Source organism: Misgurnus anguillicaudatus, chromosome 20 (genome assembly GCF_027580225.2).
Source record: "Misgurnus anguillicaudatus chromosome 20, ASM2758022v2, whole genome shotgun sequence".
Taxonomy (NCBI): Eukaryota; Metazoa; Chordata; class Actinopteri; order Cypriniformes; family Cobitidae; genus Misgurnus; species Misgurnus anguillicaudatus.
Genome location: NC_073356.2, coordinates 27,864,828 through 27,888,068, shown reverse-complemented (window position 1 = coordinate 27,888,068; position 23,241 = coordinate 27,864,828). Strand labels below are relative to the sequence as shown.

The following is a 23,241-nucleotide window of genomic DNA, read 5'->3' as shown; positions in this document are numbered from 1 at the left end:
TGTTTGTCATAATTTGGCTTTGGTTGCATATTATGCTTTAAATGTGTAACATCTGGCTGGACGTCAACTGGAGGTCTCTTCAGTCTGGGTCGTTAACAGTTTCATGCTGTGACCCTAGGTTGAGTTTTGTCACCAGGTCTGCTCAGACGCTTTCATCAGAAGATCCTAATCTCCTGATAACACACATTCCCAGACCTATCGACTCTCTCTTTTTTATTGTGTCAATCTAAGCAAATTAACACCTCAAAGCCATGACACAAAAATGTGTCTGTCTAAGATAAGATAAGACAGCTAAGACCAAAATAAATTGGTTTAAATTGTATATATTATATATCCTTGTATTGCATGTTTGTATCAGTAATGAACCACTTTCTTGTAACACTATAAGGATTATTTGTTCATCTTAGCATGTCTCATAATTCACATTCATGAGATTACTATTTGATGTGTGTTTCAAACCATACCTTGTTTACACTCTTAATAATACCCTTTTCCTTTCCTGATCAATGATGTGCATCATCTTACCATAACTGATATCAAACTTGTTAAATATTAATCCAAATTATTATTTAACAAAATCTTTAGCATAGTCCATCTATGCAAATGAGTCTGGTAAAACAAAGACAAAGTTTTCCTACTCTATCAACACCCTTTTGGATTGGTCATCTGAACTTCAAGGGGTTGGTCTAAGCTCAGGTTAAGAGGCCTGCACCCCAATTCATCGATGCTCTCAGCACACAGTCGGGCACAGCACGCCACACGGCTGCTCAACAGCGAGGCCGCGACGCCCAGCCGGGCTCGCTGTGAGACCTGTCCCTCTCTCGGATAGTTTTCACGGGCACCCTGACACTTGGACAAACTTCAACAAACTGGACAAATTAATCGCCACAGATTAACCAGACCGACGGATTAACCCAAAAAGGAAAAACTCCTACGGACACCTTAGGACTCCGTCACGTGACCACAAACTCAGGAACTCTCTTCCTCGCATACGCGCCCATACAGCTGGACATACACATGTGGCTCACAAAAGCCAAACGCAAGTATCGCTTGTTCATTCGCTGTAAAAGTTATTGCCCCTTTTAATTAAGGTGATTCTTAGAGTTCTGATGATTTGTGCAGAAGTTAAGTCTATAGTGATATTGCCCTTCTTTTACTCTCTCTCTCTTAATTGTCCATTCTTTCTCTTTCATATATGTTGCTTGTTTGTTGTTTGTATGTATAGTTAGTCTTGTGTGTTTTTGTAGTGTAACGTAGTTTAATAAACCGGTTTTGCATTTCACAATTGATTTGTTTCTGTGTTCAATGCTCATGAAATTAAAGTCACTATTTCTCCCTTTTGATCCAGCTACAAGCTGCGAGTAGCACTGTATATCAGTGAGAAGGTTAATTTTAAAGGCCATGAAATTAACATTTCTTAGACGTTAATATACGATTATGGATATATCTCTTCGGTGGACGAACATATTAATTAATTGTTATTATTAATTCTGCTACGCCAGGTAAAACCTGATAAACTTGTATAATTAATTACAGTTAATTATACATAATATTCCCTTTTGAGATAAAATCTAAGATTCCCTTGGGAATCCCCGTAGTATTTCGGTCGGAGGTGTAGCAAATGGCTCGGAGTCAGATTGAGGCCATTTGGCGTCTGGATCGTAAACCGCCCTAAAATTGTGACTTTAGATAACCCTGTGTCCTGATAACACAATCACCCAGATATCTACCACCTATCAAGGCTGTAAAGCGGGCGACAATTAAAACAAATGCAGTCTTCAAAGGAATTCCACCATTCTGACCATTGCCAGAGACACAGCAGGGGGCACAGACGATATGTCTGTGATGAAACCACATTTAAAGATCACAATGAGCTGTTTAAATGTATATATATGTTATATCCCTTTACTGCATGATCGAGTATGTGTGATGTAACTGTGTGTTAACACTTTAGTTAGATTTTGTTCACTGTAGCATGGTTCATATCTTAGGTATGAAATTATTATTCAACGTGATCTTAAACCCATGTCTTGTCTAGTATCAAATTAATCTACTCTTTATTTCCCAATCATTTCTATGTATCATATTACCATAAGCCGCATCAATGTCATTTAGTATCGATTTGAAGAGTTATGGAAACAAAGTTTTATCATTATGCAATTACGCAAATGTGATGTCTGAAAGAACAAAGGCTTGTTTCCCCGCGCGACCGAACACTTCACACATTGGTCGTACACCCAAAATGGGCTGAGCATGTGAAAGGTCAAAACGGCCTATCGCCCAAGCCATCATTGCTCATGGCTCAGTTCGCTCAATAGCTCAATTCGCTCAATTCGCTCAGTATCTCAGTCAGTGGCTTAGTTCACTCATGAGCGCTCAATCGCCCGGTTACTCAGGTAACCCGTCAGCGCAGTTTGGAAACTCGCTGAGACTCACCCAGAGTCCCTCGGATTCATCATCTTTTCTCTGAGCCCTGTCCCTTCAGGACAGTCTTTCCTGGCTTTGCGCTAGAGTTCGGAAAACCCCGCGGACCACTCTGCCCTACGAAACAACTTAACGGACTTTCATCTTAAACGAACACACCTGGATTCTCTCTCTCTCTCCTTGCTCGCACCGCGAGCATAAGAAACTTTGCACCGCAACACAAAGAGCCAAATGCAAGTATAAACTCGTTTTACTCGCTGATGTTCAAGCTTTACCCCTTATGAAAATTAAGGCGATCCTTAGAGATTATCCGATGGTTTGTGCAGATGTTAAGCAATAGTGCTATTGCCAATCTTTTATTCTCTCTAGCTATTTTCAATCTTTTCTTTCTCATCTATGTTTTAGGTTATTGTATGTGTGTATGTTTAGTTAGTCGTTATGTGTACTTCATTTTATAGTTAATAAACCGGTTTGCATTTTCACAATTGAATTGTTTCTGTGTTCAATGCTCATGAAAGGAAAGTCACTATTTCTGCCTTTTGATCCAGCTACACGCTGCGAGTAGCACTGTATATCAGTGAGATGGTTAATTTTAAAGGCCATGAAATTAACATTTCTTAGACGTTAATATACGATTATGGATATATGTCTTCGGTGGACGAACATATTAATTAATTGTTATTATTAATTCTGCTACGCCAGGTAAAACCTGATGAACTTGTATAATTAATTACAGTTAATTCTACATAATATTCCCTTTTGAGCTAAAATCTAAGATTCCCTTGGGAATCCCCGTAGTGTTTCGGTCGGAGGTTCATAGTGTTTCAAATAACGTTATTTCCCTCCTCCCGCTGAAATTCGCTACAGAGGTTTATAGTGTTTCAAATAACCTTATTCCCCTCCTCCCGCTAAATCGCTACAAATGTGACCATTATCATTACTGATACGTCTCGTAAATATGTATTGGGGAATTTTGCTATAACAGTGGCGTAGCTCTACTGTATATTACATGTAGGATAATGTCTGTATTAAATGTGCACATTTTCAAGTGTTTGTGTGGACTGCGTGTGGAAAATGTGCTTGCAGTTGATCTGTGGTCACGACCCATGGTTCGACTCGCATGTAATTCGATTCGCGGACTGATACACAAATTTAAAACAGAAAAAGTTTATCATTTGCACGTGTTTTAAGGGCTTGCAAATGTTAACATTCAAGTGATTTTAACCACAAAAAGGCGCTAAAGTGAGCTTTCTATAACTAAGCGCAGACGAACGCGGTTGAATGTGTCTGGTCCAGCTCGTGATCATTCCTAGATCAGAACTCTTGATGTGTAGACTATAGAGTGAGTTGTGCTACTGTCTCTCACACTGTAGTCCATTAAAATACATTTGGCGAACATAGCACTGAAAAACAACAAAGTTTTTACGTGGAGCGACTGTTATGCTGCTCTGTTTGCAATCTGTCCTCCGTTTGTGTGTGCGTGCACGTTTAAGGGCCCTTAATAGTGCACACACAAAAGAGACGGGTTTTAAAAACAAGCGAACATAAAATCTTTCTGTTCTTGACAGGGCACATACAAACAAAATGATCTCCACACGGTATTCTTTATCTAATAAAAACATTTGTTTATTTCTTGAATGTATAGATTAGAGGCAGAAACCAGTCTGTTTTAAAAAGACAGTAACCTCAATTAACCTACTCAAGTCTGTGTCATTAAAGGGATAGTTCACCCAAAAATGACAATTCTGTCATCATTTACTCACACTCATGTTGTTACAAACCTGTAAAATGTAATTGTTGTGAGGAACACAAAGGAAGATATTTTGAGAAATGTTTGTAACCAAACTGTTTGTGGACCCCATTCACTTCCATAGTAGGAAAAAATAATACTATGAAGTATATGGGGTCCACGAACGGTTTGGTTACAAACATTTCTCAAAATATCTCCCTTTGTGTTCCTCTTTCATTTTTGGGTTAATCAAACAAAAACAAATCAATTCTGCAGCTCTAAAAAATAATAAATAAATAAAGACAGTGTTTTTCTTCATTTGATTCGATTTCTTTGCCTAATGCTAATTTTAGACCTATAGAAAAAATGTACCCCTATTTATTTTAGTACTGTGACTTGACTTGAAACTTATCAGGACTCGACTTGACTTGAACCCTTGACTTGACTTGCTTGATTTATCTGAACTGTGACTTGAGACTTGACTCGGACTTGATGGTTTAAGACTTGTCTTGCTTGGACTTGACCATGTGTGACTTGTCCCCACCTCTGGCCCAGATCAATGAGGATCCAGCTCCTGGCCAGCAGATGGCGCTTTTCTCTGGTACGTAGTAATTAAGCCTGATGTGTTACACCTGTTTTTGTTCTATATAAGTGAAATTTTGCCATGCCTTCTTTGTTCAGTCTTGAGTTTTGGTAACCAGTTGCCAGTCTATATGCTACTCTTGTAAGTTTATGTTTTTGACCCTTGTGTCTGTTTTCTTTTCCCTGTTTTTTTGGAAGCACGGCTTCCTTTATTTTGTTGTATTTCTCATTCAGTAAAATGTATGAGTTAAATTAAGATCCACGTCTCTGTGCTATTTTCCTATCTCTGCTCTTGGATTCACTCAGTGGGGAGTTAGCTCTGTGAGTAAAATCAGTGACTTTGAGTATAGAGGATTCAATCCTCACCTAAGGCACTCCGTTACAGAACGGCACTTTCACATCTGCTTTGCAGCCCTCTATCGGCCAAAACTGCACAAAAGAAGTTTCCAACCGTCGGGTCGCGGTCCTGTAGTTTGAGTGAAAACTACAAAAACTTGCTTTACGGCAGACCTACAATCCAATCAGAGCCAGCTTTGCTGCAATAGGCTAAATTATTTACGACAGTGGTAATGAACAATTCTGCTTCCAATCAGTAGGGGGAGCAAAGAGCAAAAACTCTTTAGTGTTGCTTTAAGTTTTAACAATTTACTTTATTTGCCAGTGTATTCATTGTTCGCTCCCCAGTTTGCCTAGCTCATTACCGTGGGTTAAGGAACAAGTAGTGACCTGCCTTCTGCAGTAAGCCAAGGTTCTGCCTCTTCATATCTAGATACAGAAGGTTTACGCAGGCAATGGAATGATCAGCTTCAGTGGCGCTTTGGTAGGGATTCCCAATTTGTGAAAGGGAAAGTCTTGAATATGTATGTAACCCTTGTACCCTGAAAGAAGGGAATGGAGACGTCACGTCCCGTCACCACAGTTTGCTGTTCCATTGCTGAGGTTGGCCAGGCACTAGATGGTCGGCTTTCTCAGCATAAAAAGCTGATTTGGTATTGCACTTGCCGCTCGTTTTATACTCGTGCAGAGCAAATACCTGCATGCCAATTTTACAAGTTTCTCGACGTAGATTGGAAGTGTGTTCCCAATTCGGCTGTAATGACGTGAGATCTCCGTTCCCTTCCTTCAGGGAATGAGGGTTACATACGTAACCGAGACGTTACTTGTTGCACTGTAGGAATTGTGGGTTAAGCAAGGGAAATTTATAGTACATTGCACACTTCTTCCCTGCAAGAATTTTTCAAGAAAAAAGTGATGGGGGCCTGTGCCCCAGTCGAGCTTTATGTCTCTTAATATCTTTATGTCTTAAAAATGGCAGTTGTTACATTGCCAGAAACTTTAAAAGTCATAACTTAATTCCATTTGAATAAAATGAACCATTTTTCTTGTTTTGTGTTTAAAAGAAAGTCATAATTATTCCATTAACTTACCTGCAAAAAGCCAACTTCAAACAATGGGATGCCAAAGCCACAGTTGTTTGGCCATGCTGTGATATCATAGCTGATTTGACGACCGTTTGTTTGTTTGTTGACATAAATGTTGGCAAAGAAAGGTCCTGAACTGCCAAGAGCAGGTGGGCTTCTACTCTGCATTATAACTGAGCACAAACACATGGAGAATCAATGTTGAAGAAATTTAAACCTAATTCACATGATGTATAAAAGCTGTTTATTTGTTTTTACACCACCAGTCAAAATGAAACCAAAACTATTTTTAAGTACCATTAGGATCTAAAGCAGTCGATGCCCGTCCAAGGTGAACAGTGTCTATGTAGTAAACAGAGTTATAGCCGTCTTCAAACAAACGCAGCCAAAGCAGATTGTAGTTGGTGCCTATATAGGTTTGCTGAATGGAATCCAGGAGATCCACACACATGTATTTCCACCTAAAAATGACCAAAGCAATGTTATATTAAGCTCACAAAAAAGACTTTGTTTGTGGTTTTAGTCTATTTTTTATCCACCTTTCCCACAAAATGTCAATGCTGTGCGTGTGCATGTAGGGCATACCTGTCAAAATTTGGGTTATAAAATAAGACTTCTGACCTAGGGGTTAGGGTGCCGGAAGTGGTTGCGTGTGTGTGGTTTGGGGGGGTCATCACAAAATGAAAAAGGTTACATTTTTGCAGGGTACATTTTTTTCCACAAAAAAAGCACTACAATGAAATCATGATTTAATCTTTTTTGATTGTTTTTGACTTATTTAAAAGAGGAGTACACGATTTCTGAAAAACGTTTTGGAAAAGGGAGTCCGGCCGACTACCAAAACAGCAGTAAGGTGCGTGTCTACTAAACGACATCGTTTCCTAGATTGCGTATGTGTGCAGGTCTATCAAAAGATGGTCCAGAGTCTATTGGGGTATGGGCGTGTTTGTTACACTGGCCTTTGGAGATCATGGGCCCTGCCTTTAAACTTAACAAGGTTATGAACTTATTTGTGAAGGTCTTTTTTTATTGAGACTTCATATTTATACAGAATTAATTGTTTCTTTTTTCTGAGCAACCGAGAAAATGCCACCTGGTAATTGGTGCCCTACGCAAACTGTGCACTCTGCATAAAGGGAGTGGCGGTACTGCCAAAGCACTTTAGTAGGCCTTTAAATGGCATTTATATTCTTCTCTTGTTGTTTGCCTGTGGTCATAACACTCATGGTTGAGTTTCTACAAAAGCCTCAGCTGCTTGCCATCATAGAGCCAAAAAAATATTTTACAGTAACATTACCTACTTGCTGTAATGGTGCAACCCACAAAGAAGAAAGGAAAAGGTGGATAGCAAATAACAAATTCATCACTTGAATAATAAAGATACTTTGTTTGAAGAAGTACAGTAAACATACTCATCCGTTGATTCAAACTGCACAGATATTTTTGTTGTTTCCTCCTGGTAATAACCTGCATTGTTGTAGTGACTGAAGTACACTTCAAGTTTATTCATCAGATGGCCTTTGTAGGCCAAGCAGAGCTGCAAAAAAATATATAATTTCCACACATTTTATTGAATTAAAATTTTCTATCTTCAAGTATTTTTTCAATTCTGGGTTAAGACAAGAGGAGATCATGAGATGTTTGCGATGCTTACAGTATTGTACGTCTGTAGTGGCACTTGGTTGTAGTATCCTCCATATATTGTAGAGTCATAGTAGTAAAAAATAACCCCTGGGTTTCTTACAGACCAGCCGCCACAGAAAGCTTCAGTGTCTCTGACCCGGACTCCTCTGGTTGATAACTGGATTGACAAAAAAATACAGTTTGTCCTTTTGATGCTTTAAATGAAGTAATTTTATTGTGACATAACTTTTTTGCAGCGTATTATAAATTCAGTAAATGACAATAGTTTGATTCTAATTATCAATGCAAGCTTTACTTACTCTGCCATCCTCATAATCTCTGAAAAATTTCACATTGACATTCTCAGTGGTTGGAATCTGGGATGAACATTTAGCGGAGAGCATCCCATTTATTGCATCCATCACCTTTAAAATCACAAAATGAAAGTGTTTAAAGACATGTACCTGTACAAGAATGTTTTGCCTAATGATTTATCAGATAAACAAACAAAACCTCAGTCCCAGATGCATCATAAGGCAAAGGAGAAGAAGGAACTCCATCCCACATCAGGGTGAAACTCTCCAGACTGGCCTTCCCTTTTACTTCTTCAGTAACTGTGATGTTTACATCTGGCCCCATGCTCCAATACTGAAGATCCTCAAAGTCACCTAAGATTGAAACATTTACAGAATGATAGAAACCAATTGAGTGCAGTCTGCAAAGAGATGTTTGCAACCCAGTGTGCCTGTCACAACCGAGTGTTAAAATTAAAGTGTGTAACTATTTCATAAATGAGAATAATACAAGTACATTTAATTTTTTTCTACTTGGTACAGAAAAATCAGTTAGGAAATTTAAACAGATCACTCACTCTCTTTATATTGTGATATTTGTTTATTTCACCTCTATTTGAGTTGAATGTCACATTGTAAAGTGACTCAGTGCTCAGTTCCTGCTTTGTGACTGTAACATTGTCTGGTTTAATTGTCCACAAATCATTCAGAGCGTTCTGTAAGTCCAAAGCTGATGCACTGACTGGAATCAGTCCTGTAATATGCAAAACTATATCAGTAAACAGTAAAACAAAAATGATCAAGGAAAAGACACTCAGTCGGCTAAATGTAGAGGATGGTGAATTAAAATATTTGGAGAAGAAAGATAAACATTAAAACATAATCACAAAAACAAAAGCTTGATTTTTACAATATCTGTAGTGAGTGAAGTACAGTAATGCACCTGTTTTCTGATCTCTGTATGCCAGGATGTAATACGTGTTTTCACAGATGCTCATAGAAAAGCAGTTACTGCTGATTCTCAAAGTTTGCACCTCTTGGATGGTGCTTACTGGTGCCCATCCTTCAAGACGAATCACCTGAAACAACACAAATATTTAAACACAAATGGGTACATCATTTCATATCTGAGATTCACATTTACCCTTTTAAAGGTATACTGCTGATTATGAATTTCTAAACATTATTAACTTCCTTCTTGGAACTTTACCTAATAATCTTTTGTAACTCACCTGTTGCTCGGGAAAAACATCATAGTTGGCTTTTATCTGCTGTTTCTCATGGATGGCTTCTTTAGTCTGCTGCTCTGTGAAATGACTGATGTCTTTGAAAAAGGCCACGTCAACTGAAGCTTGATAAGAATAATAATACTTCTGCACTAGAACCTCAATGTAGTATCTGCAGCACATTGGAAGCAGAAAAGCTTTATTTTATAGTTAACGATACGATTGTTATGTATGATATAATATTGTATAAAATAACAGGTTATACTGAGACACACATGTTTTTTATTTTGCTATTGAATGAATGTCACCAGATTTTCTGATCTGAATTCTTAAAAAACACTTACGGTTTTCCCTTCTCTAAGGGCATGACCTCTGACTTCTGAAAGCTATAATAGAAGCCGTATGTACTGTAAGGATTATCTACTATCCTGACCTGAAAAAATATAAAATTATATCAACTTTAAATTAAAATGTTACATTGTTATATGTTACGATAATTAATGATTTATAATTGACATAACTGTCTGGGTTGTAACTTCAAATTAAATTATAAAATAATTTATTGATTCTGTTATCACGGACATACTTTATCCTGTGGAAGACCTGTCTTGCTGAAATACAGCATGCAGCGATCTTGTCCTCTGATTAGGAAATAGAAGTTATCAGTTTCCATTGGAACGAAGAAACCACTGAATCGAGCCACAAAGTTATTCATTTCAAGAGGCCACACATAGGACAGGGAATCCACCCACTGCACAGAATAACCTGACATGCTGGCATTATAGTTCAACACATCTTCTAGATTGCTGGGATTACTTTTATTCCACATCTCCATTTTTAATCCTCTGCTGCCTGGAAACACAACAGTTAAAACATCATTAAATAGTATTTCTTAAGCACATCATTAAATTTCTATACGTAGATTATGAAATAGGTGATTTAAAAAAACTTAACAAAACCTTTGCTCTTTTGAAACCATGTTAGTTTTGTTTAAATTTCTTTTAAGTTCAAATTTTAGCATTATAAAAATCTAAAATATATATGGAATTAATTTAATTGTTGTAATTTAGCCACATTGGAGGGTTTTCGAGCCACACCACAGCATCTCAATAGGATTTAGGTCAGGACTTTGACTAACCCACTCCAAAGTCTTCATTTAGTTTTTCTTCAGCCATTCAGAGGTGGACTTGCTGGTGTGTTTTGGATTATTATCCTGGGCAGAACCCAAGTTGGCTTCAGCTTGAGGTCATGAACAGATGGTTGGACATTGTCCTTTAGGATTTTTTCGTAGACAGCAGAATTCATGGTTCCATTTATCAGCATCTACATCACGGCTCTGAGCCCACCCTCTATTGTTGTTTGGCCGGCTGTTGCGGAGCCGGGGGAAAACTGGAAGATGGTTTGCTATCTCAGGCTATGTTAACATTAATGCGTTTATCCTTTAAAACGCGTTACTTTTGCTACGTTTACGCCTTTCATTTACACTACACCACGGTTTTCAACCCTCATAAACGGATTCGTTCGCAAACGCTGCAGACCTTGTTTTAGTTTGAAAACTCAGACGTTGCGCTGCAGTGTAAATGAACATAGACGGAGTCTTATGTAAACGAACAGCTGATGTTAACATGACAGCGCATCATTTTCAAAGTAAAAAATATTTTTATTCAGGTAAATGGAGGTTTGCAACGGAGGTTTTGTCATGGTTCTGCCATCTTGTCCTTTGTTTTATCTAGTCTTGTGGCAGAACCATGACAGACCCATGTTTTGTGTAAGAGCACTGGCTTTGTTTATTCCTAGCCATGTGCTCTCAGTCTCGTCTCTTGACCCCGCCCCCTTGTTTCCTCATTAATTATCCCATTATTGTTTGATTTATATCACCTGTTCCCCTCTTGATTTGTTCCCCTATTTAATCCTCTTGTATTCACTGTCCTGTGCTTGTGCATTGTTACCATACCTGTGAGTACTGTGTTCTGCTGTCAAGTCTAGTGTTATCTTTATCAAGTGTTTAGTCTAGGTTATTGTTAAGTGTATCCAGTTTTTGTGTGTCGTGTAGTTTGTTATCCAGTCCTGTTTAGTGTTCAATCCACCTGTTCTTAGTTATCCTGTTTATATTGTTTTGCCCCCTCGTGGGTTTTGTTTTCAGTTTTGTCATTGAATAAAAGTCTTCCGTTAGTATATCCTGTCTGCATTTGGGTTCATCCTTCACCATCATAACAGAATGCACAAGCCAGTTAAGAACCCAGCGGACTGGATGTACCGTCGCTGTTCAAGGAGAGGCCGCAGCATCTCTGTAGTTCTTGAACCGGGTCCCACCTGGTACGATCCTCTCCTGTTTGGACCCGGGGTCAATTCTAGGAGGGAGCCAGCCAGAACCGCTGGTCCCATCCCGTTGACTGCCATCCCGGAGGATCGAGCCAGGGGAGGTATGGTCTTTGGCGACCCGAGTCATCATCCTCCAGCCCCAGAGAGCTCCTCCCCACCCAAGTCGCTTTGTGGAAAGCGCGAGCGGAGAATTTCATGGGAGTCGGCGTCCGAGGGGTCCTCCACAGATCTTGCCACTCCCACCACCGCGCTCATCCCACCTGCCCTGTTCACCGCACCACGCCCGCGCAGGAAGAGGAGGAGGAGAGGGGTTGGTGACCCTCAGCCCCTGCCGTCTGCGCAGCCACCGCTGCAGCCCCTGCCGTCTGCGCAGCCACCTCTGCAGCCCCTGCCGTCTGCACAGCCACCTGCAGAGCCCCCGCTGCCGGACGCAGCGCCCCCTGTCACGGTCCCTGTCTCGTCTCCGCTGCCGGACGCAGCGCCCCCTGTCACGGTCCATGTCTCGTCTCCGCTGCCGGACGCAGCGCCCCCTGTCACTGTCTCGTCTCCGCTGCCTGACGCAGCGCCCCCTGTCTCTGTTCCTGTCTCGTCTCCGCTGCCGGACGCAGCGCCCCCTGTCTCACCGGCTCCTTCTGTTGCTTCCTTCCCTGCACTGTCGTCCTGTTCGTCTGCCTGGTCCCCTGCCTCTGTCTCCATGTCCTCCCTGAACTCTCTCCCCTACCCTGTGAGTCCTGGCTCGCCCTCGTCTGCTCCCTGGTCTGCCCCTGTCATCCCCTGGAACCCTGCCTTGCCTCCTTTTGTGCCCCCAGTCATTCCTGCCTCTACCCTGCCTCCGTTTACTCCTCCCGGAACTGTTCCTCCTTGTCCTTCCCCCGCCAAACCTGCCCGGACTCCTTGTCCCAAGCCCTCCACTACCCCTGAACCCAAGACCCCTTGCCCACCCAGCTCCACCCTACCTGGACTTCCTCACATACACTCTGTTCCCCCTCCCCCTCTCCCTTGTTTATTGTTTTTATTGTGTCACCCCAACCCTTTTGTAATTCTTCATTGTTTGCCATTGCTGTTATTTGTCATGTTTTTTTGGGTTCTGTCTAGTTTCCAGTCTGTCATGTCTCGTGTTTAGTGTTCCCCTGGGGAGCGTCTGGTAGCCGCTCCTTAAGGGGGGGGGGGGTCTGTCATGGTTCTGCCATCTTGTCCTTTGTTTTATCTAGTCTTGTGGCAGAACCATGACAGATCCATGTTTTGTGTGAGAGCACTGGCTTTGTTTATTCCTAGCCATGTGCTCTCAGTCTTGTCTCTTGACCCCGCCCCCTTGTTTCCTCATTAATTATCCCATTATTATTTGATTTATATCACCTGTTCCCCTCTTGATTTGTTCCCCTATTTAATCCTCTTGTATTCATTGTCCTGTGCTTGTGCATTGTTACCATACCTGTGAGTACTGTGTTCTGCTGTCAAGTCTAGTGTTATCTTTATCAAGTGTTTAGTCTAGGTTATTGTTAAGTGTATCCAGTTTTTGTGTGTCAGTGTAGTTTGTTATCCAGTCCTGTTTAGTGTTCAATCCACCTGTTCTTAGTTATCCTGTTTATATTGTTTTGCCCCCTCGTGGGTTTTGTTTTCAGTTTTGTCAATTAATAAAAGTCTTCCGTTAGTATATCCTGTCTGCATTTGGGTTCATCCTTCACCATCATAACAGGTTTTGCCAAAAATAGTAAACATCTACCAACCAGCTATTATAAACGCTATATCAGATGGTTTTATCATGTATCCTTATATATAATGTCCATTTTATATTTATGTTTGAGTATTGTTGGGTTTGAATATTGTTGTAATGTTGTTGTTGTTTTGTTTAAATTTAGTTAGCTTATTACGAAAGATAGACTGTAAATTTAAACGCCATGTAGCGCCGTTGTAAAGGCCAATATGAAGGGAGAATTGTAATGGGTCAGACATTATTTTCGAGTTTAATTTAAGTTTTGTTTGCTACTTTAAACTGAATTTCATTTCATATAATTTGTCTCTTTATTTTAATCGATGTTTTGTTGATAAGTTTTGTGAATATAAATTAAAAACAATAAAATCAACGTCATATTAATATTTAATGCTTGTTTAGCCGATTAATTGCACACTGAACAGCGACAGGTAAGGGAAGATAAGTTATTTGGTGTTTACCTCTTATGTTTGATTGAAGTTTGCATTTGCTGAAATATTTTTTTGCTTTAAGTTCACTACTGTTTAGTACTGTACACTTGAATTCTTCCTTTTTAAATCATAAAGACCTTTCTTTTTGGTTTATAACATCAACATATAATATTAATATGTTGTAGGGGGGAGCTGAAGACTTTCCCAAACACATTTTTATATGTTAAAAATAGTGTCTGTTGTAGTTGCCAACAAAGGATCCAGGTATGATTTTTTTGTCAATATCGCACACCTCTAGGCTGCATAATGCGCAACGATAAGCTATTATTAGAGTAATAAGTTATTTTACACTTTTATGTGCATGCCCAGTTACGTGATTGGTCATGTTTCATGCGTTTATGGTGATGTATAGTGAAGATTCTTTTAAAAATGCCAGTATAAACGAGGATCGTTTTCATTTTAAAATGCCGTTTTAAAACGCAAATGCTCTAATGTAAACAGGGCCTCAGACTGAGAAGCGAACTGAAATTGAGCGGAAGTATGAAGTCTGACGTAATCAGGCTAAAGGGACACACACACCTTCCAAAAAGTTCAACTTTTGTCCCCTCAGTCCAGAGTATTTTCCCAAAAGTGTTGAGGATCATCAAGATGTTTTCTGGCAAAACTGAGACAAGACTTTATGTTATTTTTGCTCAGCAGCATTTTTGCCCAATCTCTTTCTTATGGTGGAGTCATGAACACTGACCTAAACAGATGCCTGCATTTCTTCGGATGTTGTTGTGGGGTCTTTTGGGGTCTTATAACCTTTTCCAGACTAATAGGTCTCAATTACTTCCTTTTTCATTTGTTTCTGATTATCTTTGGATCTTAACGTCATGTATAGCATTTGAGGATCTTTTGGTCTACTTCACTTTGTCAGGCAGGGCATATTTAAGTGATTTCTTGATGTGGGAATAATCAGGCCTGGGTGTGGTTGGAGAAATTGAACTCACGTGTGATAAACCACAGTTAAATGGCTGTTTCTCAATTCCAAGGACGCAAAGAACGGACTTGCGTTCTCGTGGAGGTCTTGCCAGGTGACCTTGGAAGAACAAACTCAGAAGGTCGCGAGAACACGAGAGGTTGTGAGAATTGAGATGTGTGCGATCTTCATGTTGGTCAACTGACCTCCCCAGATTCAACATCGCAACAATTATAAAGTGACATACATACTATTATCTGCATTATTATACTTTTTTTTATTATGTCATTTTGTAATGGCAAATACGTAAATATTTCAAATACCTTGTCAAGAAATAATAATATAATCTAAAATAAGAAACTCAATTAAGATTAGTATATGGGATATCATTTTTATAATTTTATAATTTTTTATGTTCTCATGTGTAATGTGCGTCATTAAACGATAAAGGGAATTACTGACAGAATGTGATGGCACCATTCAGCGATCAGATCTCAGGTTTTTACCTGGAAACACTGTCATGTTGGTCTTTTCATAACTAGGAGTCACACAGACTATCTTCTCATCTGATAAGGTTTGAATCTGGCATGCGTCACCTAAAGGAAAAAAAATGAACTAGTTAGGCCTACATCAAATATTTGTGATCATTTTTAATAAATACATTGGTCTGTATTTGTAGTTTTTTATCATTTAAAATACCCTGTCTCAGCATTTAAGACATCAGGGAAATCTAATGATGAGGAAATCTGACCTTTTGTGGTACAAATGAGTGCAGAATCATACATATTTCTTTTATCACATTTTAAAGTCTGTTTTTTAAATGTTTATCTTACACTGTCAATTTTACAGTTTACGTTAAATTTAGATTTTCTGTGTGCACTCTGTGACTTTTGAACACTGTATATATATATTAACCACAGACAGAACATCAGGTTTACCTCCTACTAAAACTACAGCTGGCAGGTCAGTCTTATCAAAGTAGTGCCCCTGAATGGTCAATGATGTGCCGCCCAACACACTGCCCTCAGAAGGAGAAACACCTGTCACTTCTGAAACAAACATTTAAAAAACAAGCCAAGATTTTCAAATCTTGTTTTGCAGGGAATTACATTGTTTTCATTAACAGGAAAATCGTTTATTTTGGACCTGCGTATGTCTGGAACATGGCGAGCTTGTTCAACGCTGAGACACTGAAAAGCTCAAGATCTGGCAGACTCCTAGAAAAAACAATGTTTATCATGACTTTTAACAACATAAAATGTAAATTTGGTTAAAGTAACATTAAACTCCTCTGACCTGCCATATGCACCATCCAGAATGTAACTGAGATTGTGATGACCTGAAGATGAAGATAACAATAGTTTCTTTAACAATGATGATTATTATTATTTTTAATATTCTGTTTGAATAATAAATTCCTCACCAACATAAGTTCCTGTCATTTTGCAACTCATGTATCCCCATCTGCTATACTTATAGTCCAATTTCAGGCCATACCTGGGAAAAGAAAGCAATTTATGCAGTGTACATTGACCTTTAGCAATTACAATGTTGCATTGCTTCACATGTGCTTACTTTTCATTTGAATCAGGTTTCAGTAGTTCACAAGGCATTCCACCCATGTATGCCCTGTTTAAAGAAAACACATTAAAAAAATAACTGTAAGGATGAAACAAATATTTGAAAAAAAACATATAATTTCAGTTCATAGTGTATTTGATTCTGACCTCACAAATCTTATGTTATCTCCATTTAAACTTCTTTCTGTACTGCTTCCGTACACATCAGTCATAATTTGTCCTCGCATTGTCACAACAGTTCCTATTCATTGACATTATAAAAAGTTTAAAAACTACATTGGTCCAGTTAAGCATAAATGAGTTATTAACAAACAAACTATAACTAAGAATCTTACCTGGAAGACCTGACAGTGGGCTAAGACTTTGAATGGTGGGTGTGTAGTACATTCTACTCTGTAAAAGCACAGATTTTTGTAGTAAATGTGTTTGTGGTATATTTAAATATTTTGTGAAAATAAGAGCTTGTTGTAGTAAACAGTTTACCAAAGTATTTATCACTCACATAGAACATGCAGTTATACCAGTACCAGTAATAATTGCATATTTGACTTGGAGGAATTAGCACACCATCCACACTGACCCACAACATGTAGTTGTCTTCTGGCAATGCTCTGTAGAAGACAATGCAAGGACTTGTTGTTGAAATATACTGTAATTGAAGGTTCTGCTCTTATATTAAACATGCTTCATAATAAAATTGAATCAAGGGTTGACAATATATGCTAATACTTGAGTAATTAAATAGTAATAGTAATTGAAGAATAAAAAAGTAGTATAAGATTTAAAAATGTATATATACAGTCGTATGCAAAAGTTTGGGCAGCCCTGACAATTTCCATCATTTTCATTTATAAATATTTGGGTGTTTGGAACAGCAATTTCATTTTGATCAATCAAATAACTGAAGGACACAGTAATATTTCAGTAGTGAAATTAGGTTTATTGGAATAATAGAAAATATGCAATATGCATCAAAACGAAATTAGACGGGTGCATAAATCTGGGCACCCAACAGAAAAATCACATCAATATTTAGTAGAGCCTCCTATAGCAGAAATAACAGCCTCGAGACGCCTGAAATGGGTCTGGATTCTGGTAAAGTAACATCAAACCATTTAAGGAGCCATAACAGGACCTATCTCAACACATGTTTGTCACTCTAATCAGTATAAAAAATCGGTAACACTTTACAATAAGGTTCATTAGTTAACATTAGTTAACTACATTAATTAACATGAACTAATAATGAACTGCACTTATACAGCATTTATTCATCTTTATTAATGTTAATTTCAACAATTAATATTTTATTAAAATTTTGTTAATGTTAGTTAATGCACCGTGAACTAACATGAACAAGCAAATAAAGCTTTATTTATATTAACTAACGTTAACAAAGATTAATAAATACTGTAACAAATGTATTGCTCATGGTTTGTTCATGTTAGTTAATACATTAACTAATGTTAACTAGTGAACCTTATTGTAAAGTGTTACCAAAAAATCTGATTTATGAAACCATGTGCATGACTATGGGCCCTATTTTAACTATCTAAGCGCATTCTCTAAAGCGCACGACTTAAATGGGCATGTCAAATGCCACTTTTGGTAATTTAACAACAGGAAAAAGGGTTTGTGCGCCGAGCGCAGGGACGAAAAGGGTTGTTCATGTTCTCCTAATGAGAGTGTTTTGGCCGTAACATGCAATAAACCAATGAGCGTCTTATCTCTAATCCCCTTTAAAAGCCAGTTGCGCTGGCGCTATGTCTAATCCCTATTTAGATGATGGACTTTATAAACAGAAAAACTAAGTGAGGAAGAAGACCCCCAGTTTAAGATTAATGCTAAAAAAAATGTGTTGTTTTCATTTTTATTGAAATTATTTTTTTTTATTATAACCTTTAAAAGACGTTTTCTTTCAGTCATAGAAGTACAAATAGCAGGCGTTTAATTGCTGTAAATGTATTGATATCTTACATAATCATTATAATCTTATAAAATAATTAGCAAATATGCAAGAAAAGGTTTGTACTCTAAAAATACAAACAAGTGATAAAGAATTTACAAACGTGTGGAAAGCTGAAGCGTTTCAGCACTCGGACAGCGTCATGTATTTTTTTTTAAAGCATTACATCAAAAAGGTTCTCATCTCATACCCACATATAGAGTCATCAATAAATAATGCATTTGTTTTAACCAAACCATTTATTTACTTACCAGGCTGGTGAAGCAGCTTTTTACGCCTTCTAACGTCTCATAATCGGTCCTCATTTATGTCCAAGAGACTCAATAATATTCTTTACATTTTAATCCTTTAATTTTTCATATTTAAATACACTTTTGTGCTGCTCTGCATTCATGTATGTGATAAGCAAACACGCGTTGTCGTCCCGTTTATAGGCGTTTATATATTTTTTGTTGCCTCAAAATAGCAATGCGCCTGAACAAATCTCGTTTTCAGACCAGAACGCCCATGGGTGCAAAATTGGGCGCATATGCATTTGCTATTTAAACAACGTGGCGCTAAACGTGAAAATGATCATTGCGGTGGGTTGAAACTAGCAAATGACACTTGCATCGCGCATTGCGCTGCATTGCGCTGCATTGCGCTGGGTGTATGATAGTTCCAATATATTCATTCTGAAGTAAGTTTTCTATCGTGTAATAATTTGTTGATAGCTAACTCATAAGTTAACATTTATTGTGAGAAAAAAAGTTTGCTTATGATTTTTATGTTTTTTTAGAATGTGTTTAAATCAATATTTTTAACCGTATTTTACAATGATGCCATCTATACTTCTTTGACAGTTATTGAAAAAAAAAAACTGAAAATATACTTCGATCAATAATGGGGCATAGCCTACACAGTGACCTAGCCTACACACCAAATGCCTAACACGGTCTCACACCCATGGCGTCAATATTTGACGACACTTGACCATGCGTCAATATGTTGACGCAGAGGGTATACCTTTCGCGTCATTTTTTGACGAGCTGGGGACTTCAATACTATTGGGTACGCGAAATTAAACAGTTGTCGCCTGGCATTGGGGTTAGGGAAAGGTTTGGGTAGGGATGTCATTATGTAAATCTAACCCTAAACCGACGCGAAAATGGTAGAAAATGGTAAGAAAATAGGAAAGAGAATGCAACGGACTTAATAGTATTGAAGTCCCCAGTTCGTCAAAAAATGACGCGAAAGGTATACCCTCCGCGTCAACATATTGACGCATGGTCAAGTGTCGTCAAATATTGACGCCATGGGGTGAGACTGGGTTGAAATGCCAGTTCAATGATTGGCAAGAGTAGATTACATGCAAAGAAAATTCAGTGAGGAGCGATGCAAATAATTGGGCGGTTGGCGCAATTTTTTTTAAGTTTTACATAAGCCTGTGTTTTTTAAAACTGGAAAAAAAACAAGTAGGTAATTGCTTGCCTTGTATAGCACGTGATCTGTTTGGAGTGACTGGAGTATTTATCAACATCACAGGGAATCGATCTTGTCTGAGACACCAGAGTCACACTGTTGCCAACGTTTGGGTCGTCTGCATTTAAACTGAACTGACTGGCTTGAGCAAAACCTGAGGATGAATAACCATAACTTAGCAAGTATTTTAGAAATCACTTAACATTTTTATAGCCAATAACATTACATCATTTTAGTTTGTAACAAATGCTTTTTGGATTTGTTGAAATAAGAAAATCGTTTTTTAATTATACCTTCCCCCTGTATGGTCAGTCTTGTTCCTCCATTGACGCTGCCAGAATAGTTGATTATCTGGATAACCCGCTGTGCTCCTAAATGACACAAGACAAGAGTAGTAACAAAAACTCTTAATTTAAATATATGTCTGTCTTGTTTGTAATATTGTAATATCACTAAAAAAGTCAGAAATATAGCATGATACATTTTGGATAGTAAGTAAGTTGCAGCTGATATGAATAAATTAAACCTGAAGAAAGTGAATACCTGCAGAGCTCCACAGTAATATAAAAACAGCAAGCGGCAGATACATCTGCCGCCCCCTGTGACCCATCTTCTCCAAAACTCACAGCTCTCACACCTCAAAGCAATGCGACCTGCACTTCTGCACCAAAAATAAAGGGGTTAATACTTGTGTTCACAAGTGTCTATTACATTACTGTTAGAAATCTTTTTATTGCCCATTGAACTGTTAAGATTATAGGCTAATGTAGCACAGCTTCATATTATTAATGAAATTCAACCAACAAACCCTACATATAGTACTGTATGTCGTATTAAATTATTAGGGATTACAAATTAAGAAATACACTTTTCTTTTGACACACTGTAAAAAACTTTCCTGCCTTATTTTTTTGTTAACTCAGATTTACAAGTCATGTCAACAGAGATGAGTTGTCACAACTTTTATTATTATTAGTTCTTTATTTGACAGGGACAATGGACAGTAATGATACTACCCCAGAATTAGCTACAAAGCTAAATTTCATCTGCTGTCCCTGGGCAGGATTGCACCAATTCATCAGTAAAATACAATACAATTTAAACACAATAAAATAAAATACAATTTAAACAGTAATATACAGAGAAATATAAAAACATGTTCACTTCATTATATAATTAATGATCACAAGCCTGACATGCCTTCAACCAACCTTTTAAATGTGATTTAAACTGCACAAACATGGTGCATTGTCTAATGTCAGTTGGTAAATTATTCCAGGTATTAACTATTGTTACAGAAAATGCTGATCGACCAAACTCAGTCTTTGCAAAATGCGCCTCACAATCGCCTCTGAACGATGCTCTTGTCTGTCTTATATTATTGGTGCGTAACGAGATAAATTTCTTTAATGGTGGAGGTGAAAGATTATTTACAATTTTGTACATTAAAATGCATTTGTAAAATATAACAAAATTGCTAAAAGTAAATAAGTTATGCCTCTGAATTACAAGACAGTGATGGTATCTAACAGGTTTCTTATCAAACACTTTTATAAAATATAGTTGAGAAAAATATAGTTGAGAAAAGTCAACTTTTATTTGTTATAACAACTCACCTGTAGTTATAACAACTCATCTCTAGTCAAGATAAATAATAGTAAGTTGAAATGACTTGTAAATCCGAGTTGATTCAACAAAAAATTTTAAGGCAGCAAAGTATTTTTTACAGTGCATATAAAAGTGCTCCTGTATAGCTCAGAGGTATAACATTACGTACGCAAATCAAAATGTCATGTTTTTTTTTTAACAAATTATAACTGTACTAGTATGATTAAGCCAGATTGTGTAAGTGAGGGAACTGTTGTTCATTTCTATTCATGTTATAGTTAATACAAACTCAAAATAGTCATTGCAGACTGAAGTAGTCAACTACTCGGCTAGTCTATGCAAGCACTACTCTGGTGTGATTACTCTGTTAGTTTGGTTCAATTGAGTAAGTTCAATAAGAGGTTAGACATTCTTACATGAGAGATTTTTACAGCCTCGGTTCTGTCATAAAATATACAGAGACTTGAAATTAAAGATGATAATCAATAAAAAAAATCATGAAAATTTTAATTAAAGTTAAGCTGATTATTTTTAATCCAGCATTATTTTAATCTGCAAAATGTCAAAGTGCATTTTGAACATGGTGCATATCAAACTTTGTATTGTTTTTAATGTGAAAACATAATACATGGTATTCAAAAAAACATTAAAAGCTAAAGACCTTTCAAAAGAGATACGCCTATTAAAAGAGAATAAATCATGCTAAGTTAATTAGCTTTTATAAATGTAATGTGTACTGTTTTTCAAATTGTAGATTAATCAATATTCAGAGACACATACCTGTTTAGCTCTCTTGAAAAACACACACACACTAATCTTACTAACACAACTTACTCTATTTATAGTACCTGCCCTCAGGGTGGATTCAAAAGACAGCATTTTCACTTTGTGTGCCAAACAATCTAAAAAGTGGACAGTTTTTAAGAACATAATATATTTTTGTTGACACTTAATTTAATTTGCCATGTTGATTATTCGTTGAGTAATTATGTTAAGCATAATAATTGATCTAAGCAGATAAATATATTAATAATATAACAATAATTATTGTATTGAAAAAATAACCAAAAAAAGGAAAAAATGGTTCTTCTGTGGCATTGCTGTAAAGAACCTTGTAAAGCACCTTTATTTTTAAGAGTGTTTTTAATGTAAAGGTGCTCAGGGCTATTTAAAGTCTCTGATTAAAAATGGTTTAAATATTTACTTTCACTTTCTGTTATTGTGAAGGCAAAAAAAAAAATGGGAAGGGTAAAGGTTTAGAGATGTATAATTGCCTAGAAAATTTTAAATGGACGAAAGTCATATATCCCTGACAATACATACTGATTTTTGTGTTTTATGTTTATTTAATTTGTTTTTTGCTTGTCAGGCTTTTATCAATAAAATAATTTGTATTGTAAAATAGACAAACAAATAATTTAAAAAGTCCCGCAAATATTTCACTGCAAAAAATGACTTTCTTACTTAGTATTTTTGTCTTGTTTTCAATATAAATATCTACAAATTCTTAAATTAAGATAAAATTAAAATGACCTAAAAAAGAAGTCTAGTTTATAGACAAAAAATAAACTATTCAAGTGCTAAAACAAGTAAAAATATCTGCCAATAGTGTGAGAAGAAAAAATCTTAAAATAAGTTTAATTTTCTCACCCCATTGGCAGATATTTTTGCTTGTTTTAAGCACAAATTGACTTAAATTGTTTTATTTTTTTTTTAAACTAGACTCATCAAGAAAAAAAGTAAGAAAGTCATTTTTTGCAGTGTTGTAATTTGAAATCAATTGTAATAGATTCAAACTGTTATGAGAGTTAGATAAGATTCAAATAGAAATTTTTAAATTTCAAAATAAATTTTGATCAGTTTGAAGCATTTGCACTCATATGGTACACTCACCATTTTAAAT

General features: G+C 37.2%; 1 protein-coding gene across 1 annotated transcript in view; it reads right to left on the bottom strand.

The window, feature by feature from the left end:
* LOC129454958 (fibrocystin-L) overlaps nt 1-20,391 on the bottom strand; it is a 67,894-nt gene extending 47,503 nt beyond the window's left edge. Inside the window, exons 1-23 of the mRNA XM_073858431.1 lie at nt 20,274-20,391; nt 20,024-20,101; nt 19,740-19,884; nt 16,806-16,914; nt 16,639-16,696; nt 16,451-16,544; nt 16,299-16,352; nt 16,147-16,220; nt 16,020-16,062; nt 15,870-15,940; nt 15,662-15,772; nt 15,230-15,319; nt 9,885-10,150; nt 9,643-9,731; nt 9,305-9,470; nt 9,016-9,151; nt 8,683-8,826; nt 8,293-8,447; nt 8,100-8,204; nt 7,811-7,957; nt 7,569-7,693; nt 6,454-6,617; nt 6,163-6,329 (exon numbers count right to left, since the gene is read on the bottom strand). Of these exons, the coding sequence (XP_073714532.1) occupies nt 6,163-6,329; nt 6,454-6,617; nt 7,569-7,693; nt 7,811-7,957; nt 8,100-8,204; nt 8,293-8,447; nt 8,683-8,826; nt 9,016-9,151; nt 9,305-9,470; nt 9,643-9,731; nt 9,885-10,150; nt 15,230-15,319; nt 15,662-15,772; nt 15,870-15,940; nt 16,020-16,062; nt 16,147-16,220; nt 16,299-16,352; nt 16,451-16,544; nt 16,639-16,696; nt 16,806-16,914; nt 19,740-19,884; nt 20,024-20,101; nt 20,274-20,340 (2,658 nt within the window). The 5' untranslated portion in view covers nt 20,341-20,391. The remainder of the gene's footprint in view (nt 1-6,162; nt 6,330-6,453; nt 6,618-7,568; nt 7,694-7,810; nt 7,958-8,099; nt 8,205-8,292; nt 8,448-8,682; nt 8,827-9,015; nt 9,152-9,304; nt 9,471-9,642; nt 9,732-9,884; nt 10,151-15,229; nt 15,320-15,661; nt 15,773-15,869; nt 15,941-16,019; nt 16,063-16,146; nt 16,221-16,298; nt 16,353-16,450; nt 16,545-16,638; nt 16,697-16,805; nt 16,915-19,739; nt 19,885-20,023; nt 20,102-20,273) is intronic.
* Between the last annotated feature and the right edge of the window lie 2,850 nt (nt 20,392-23,241).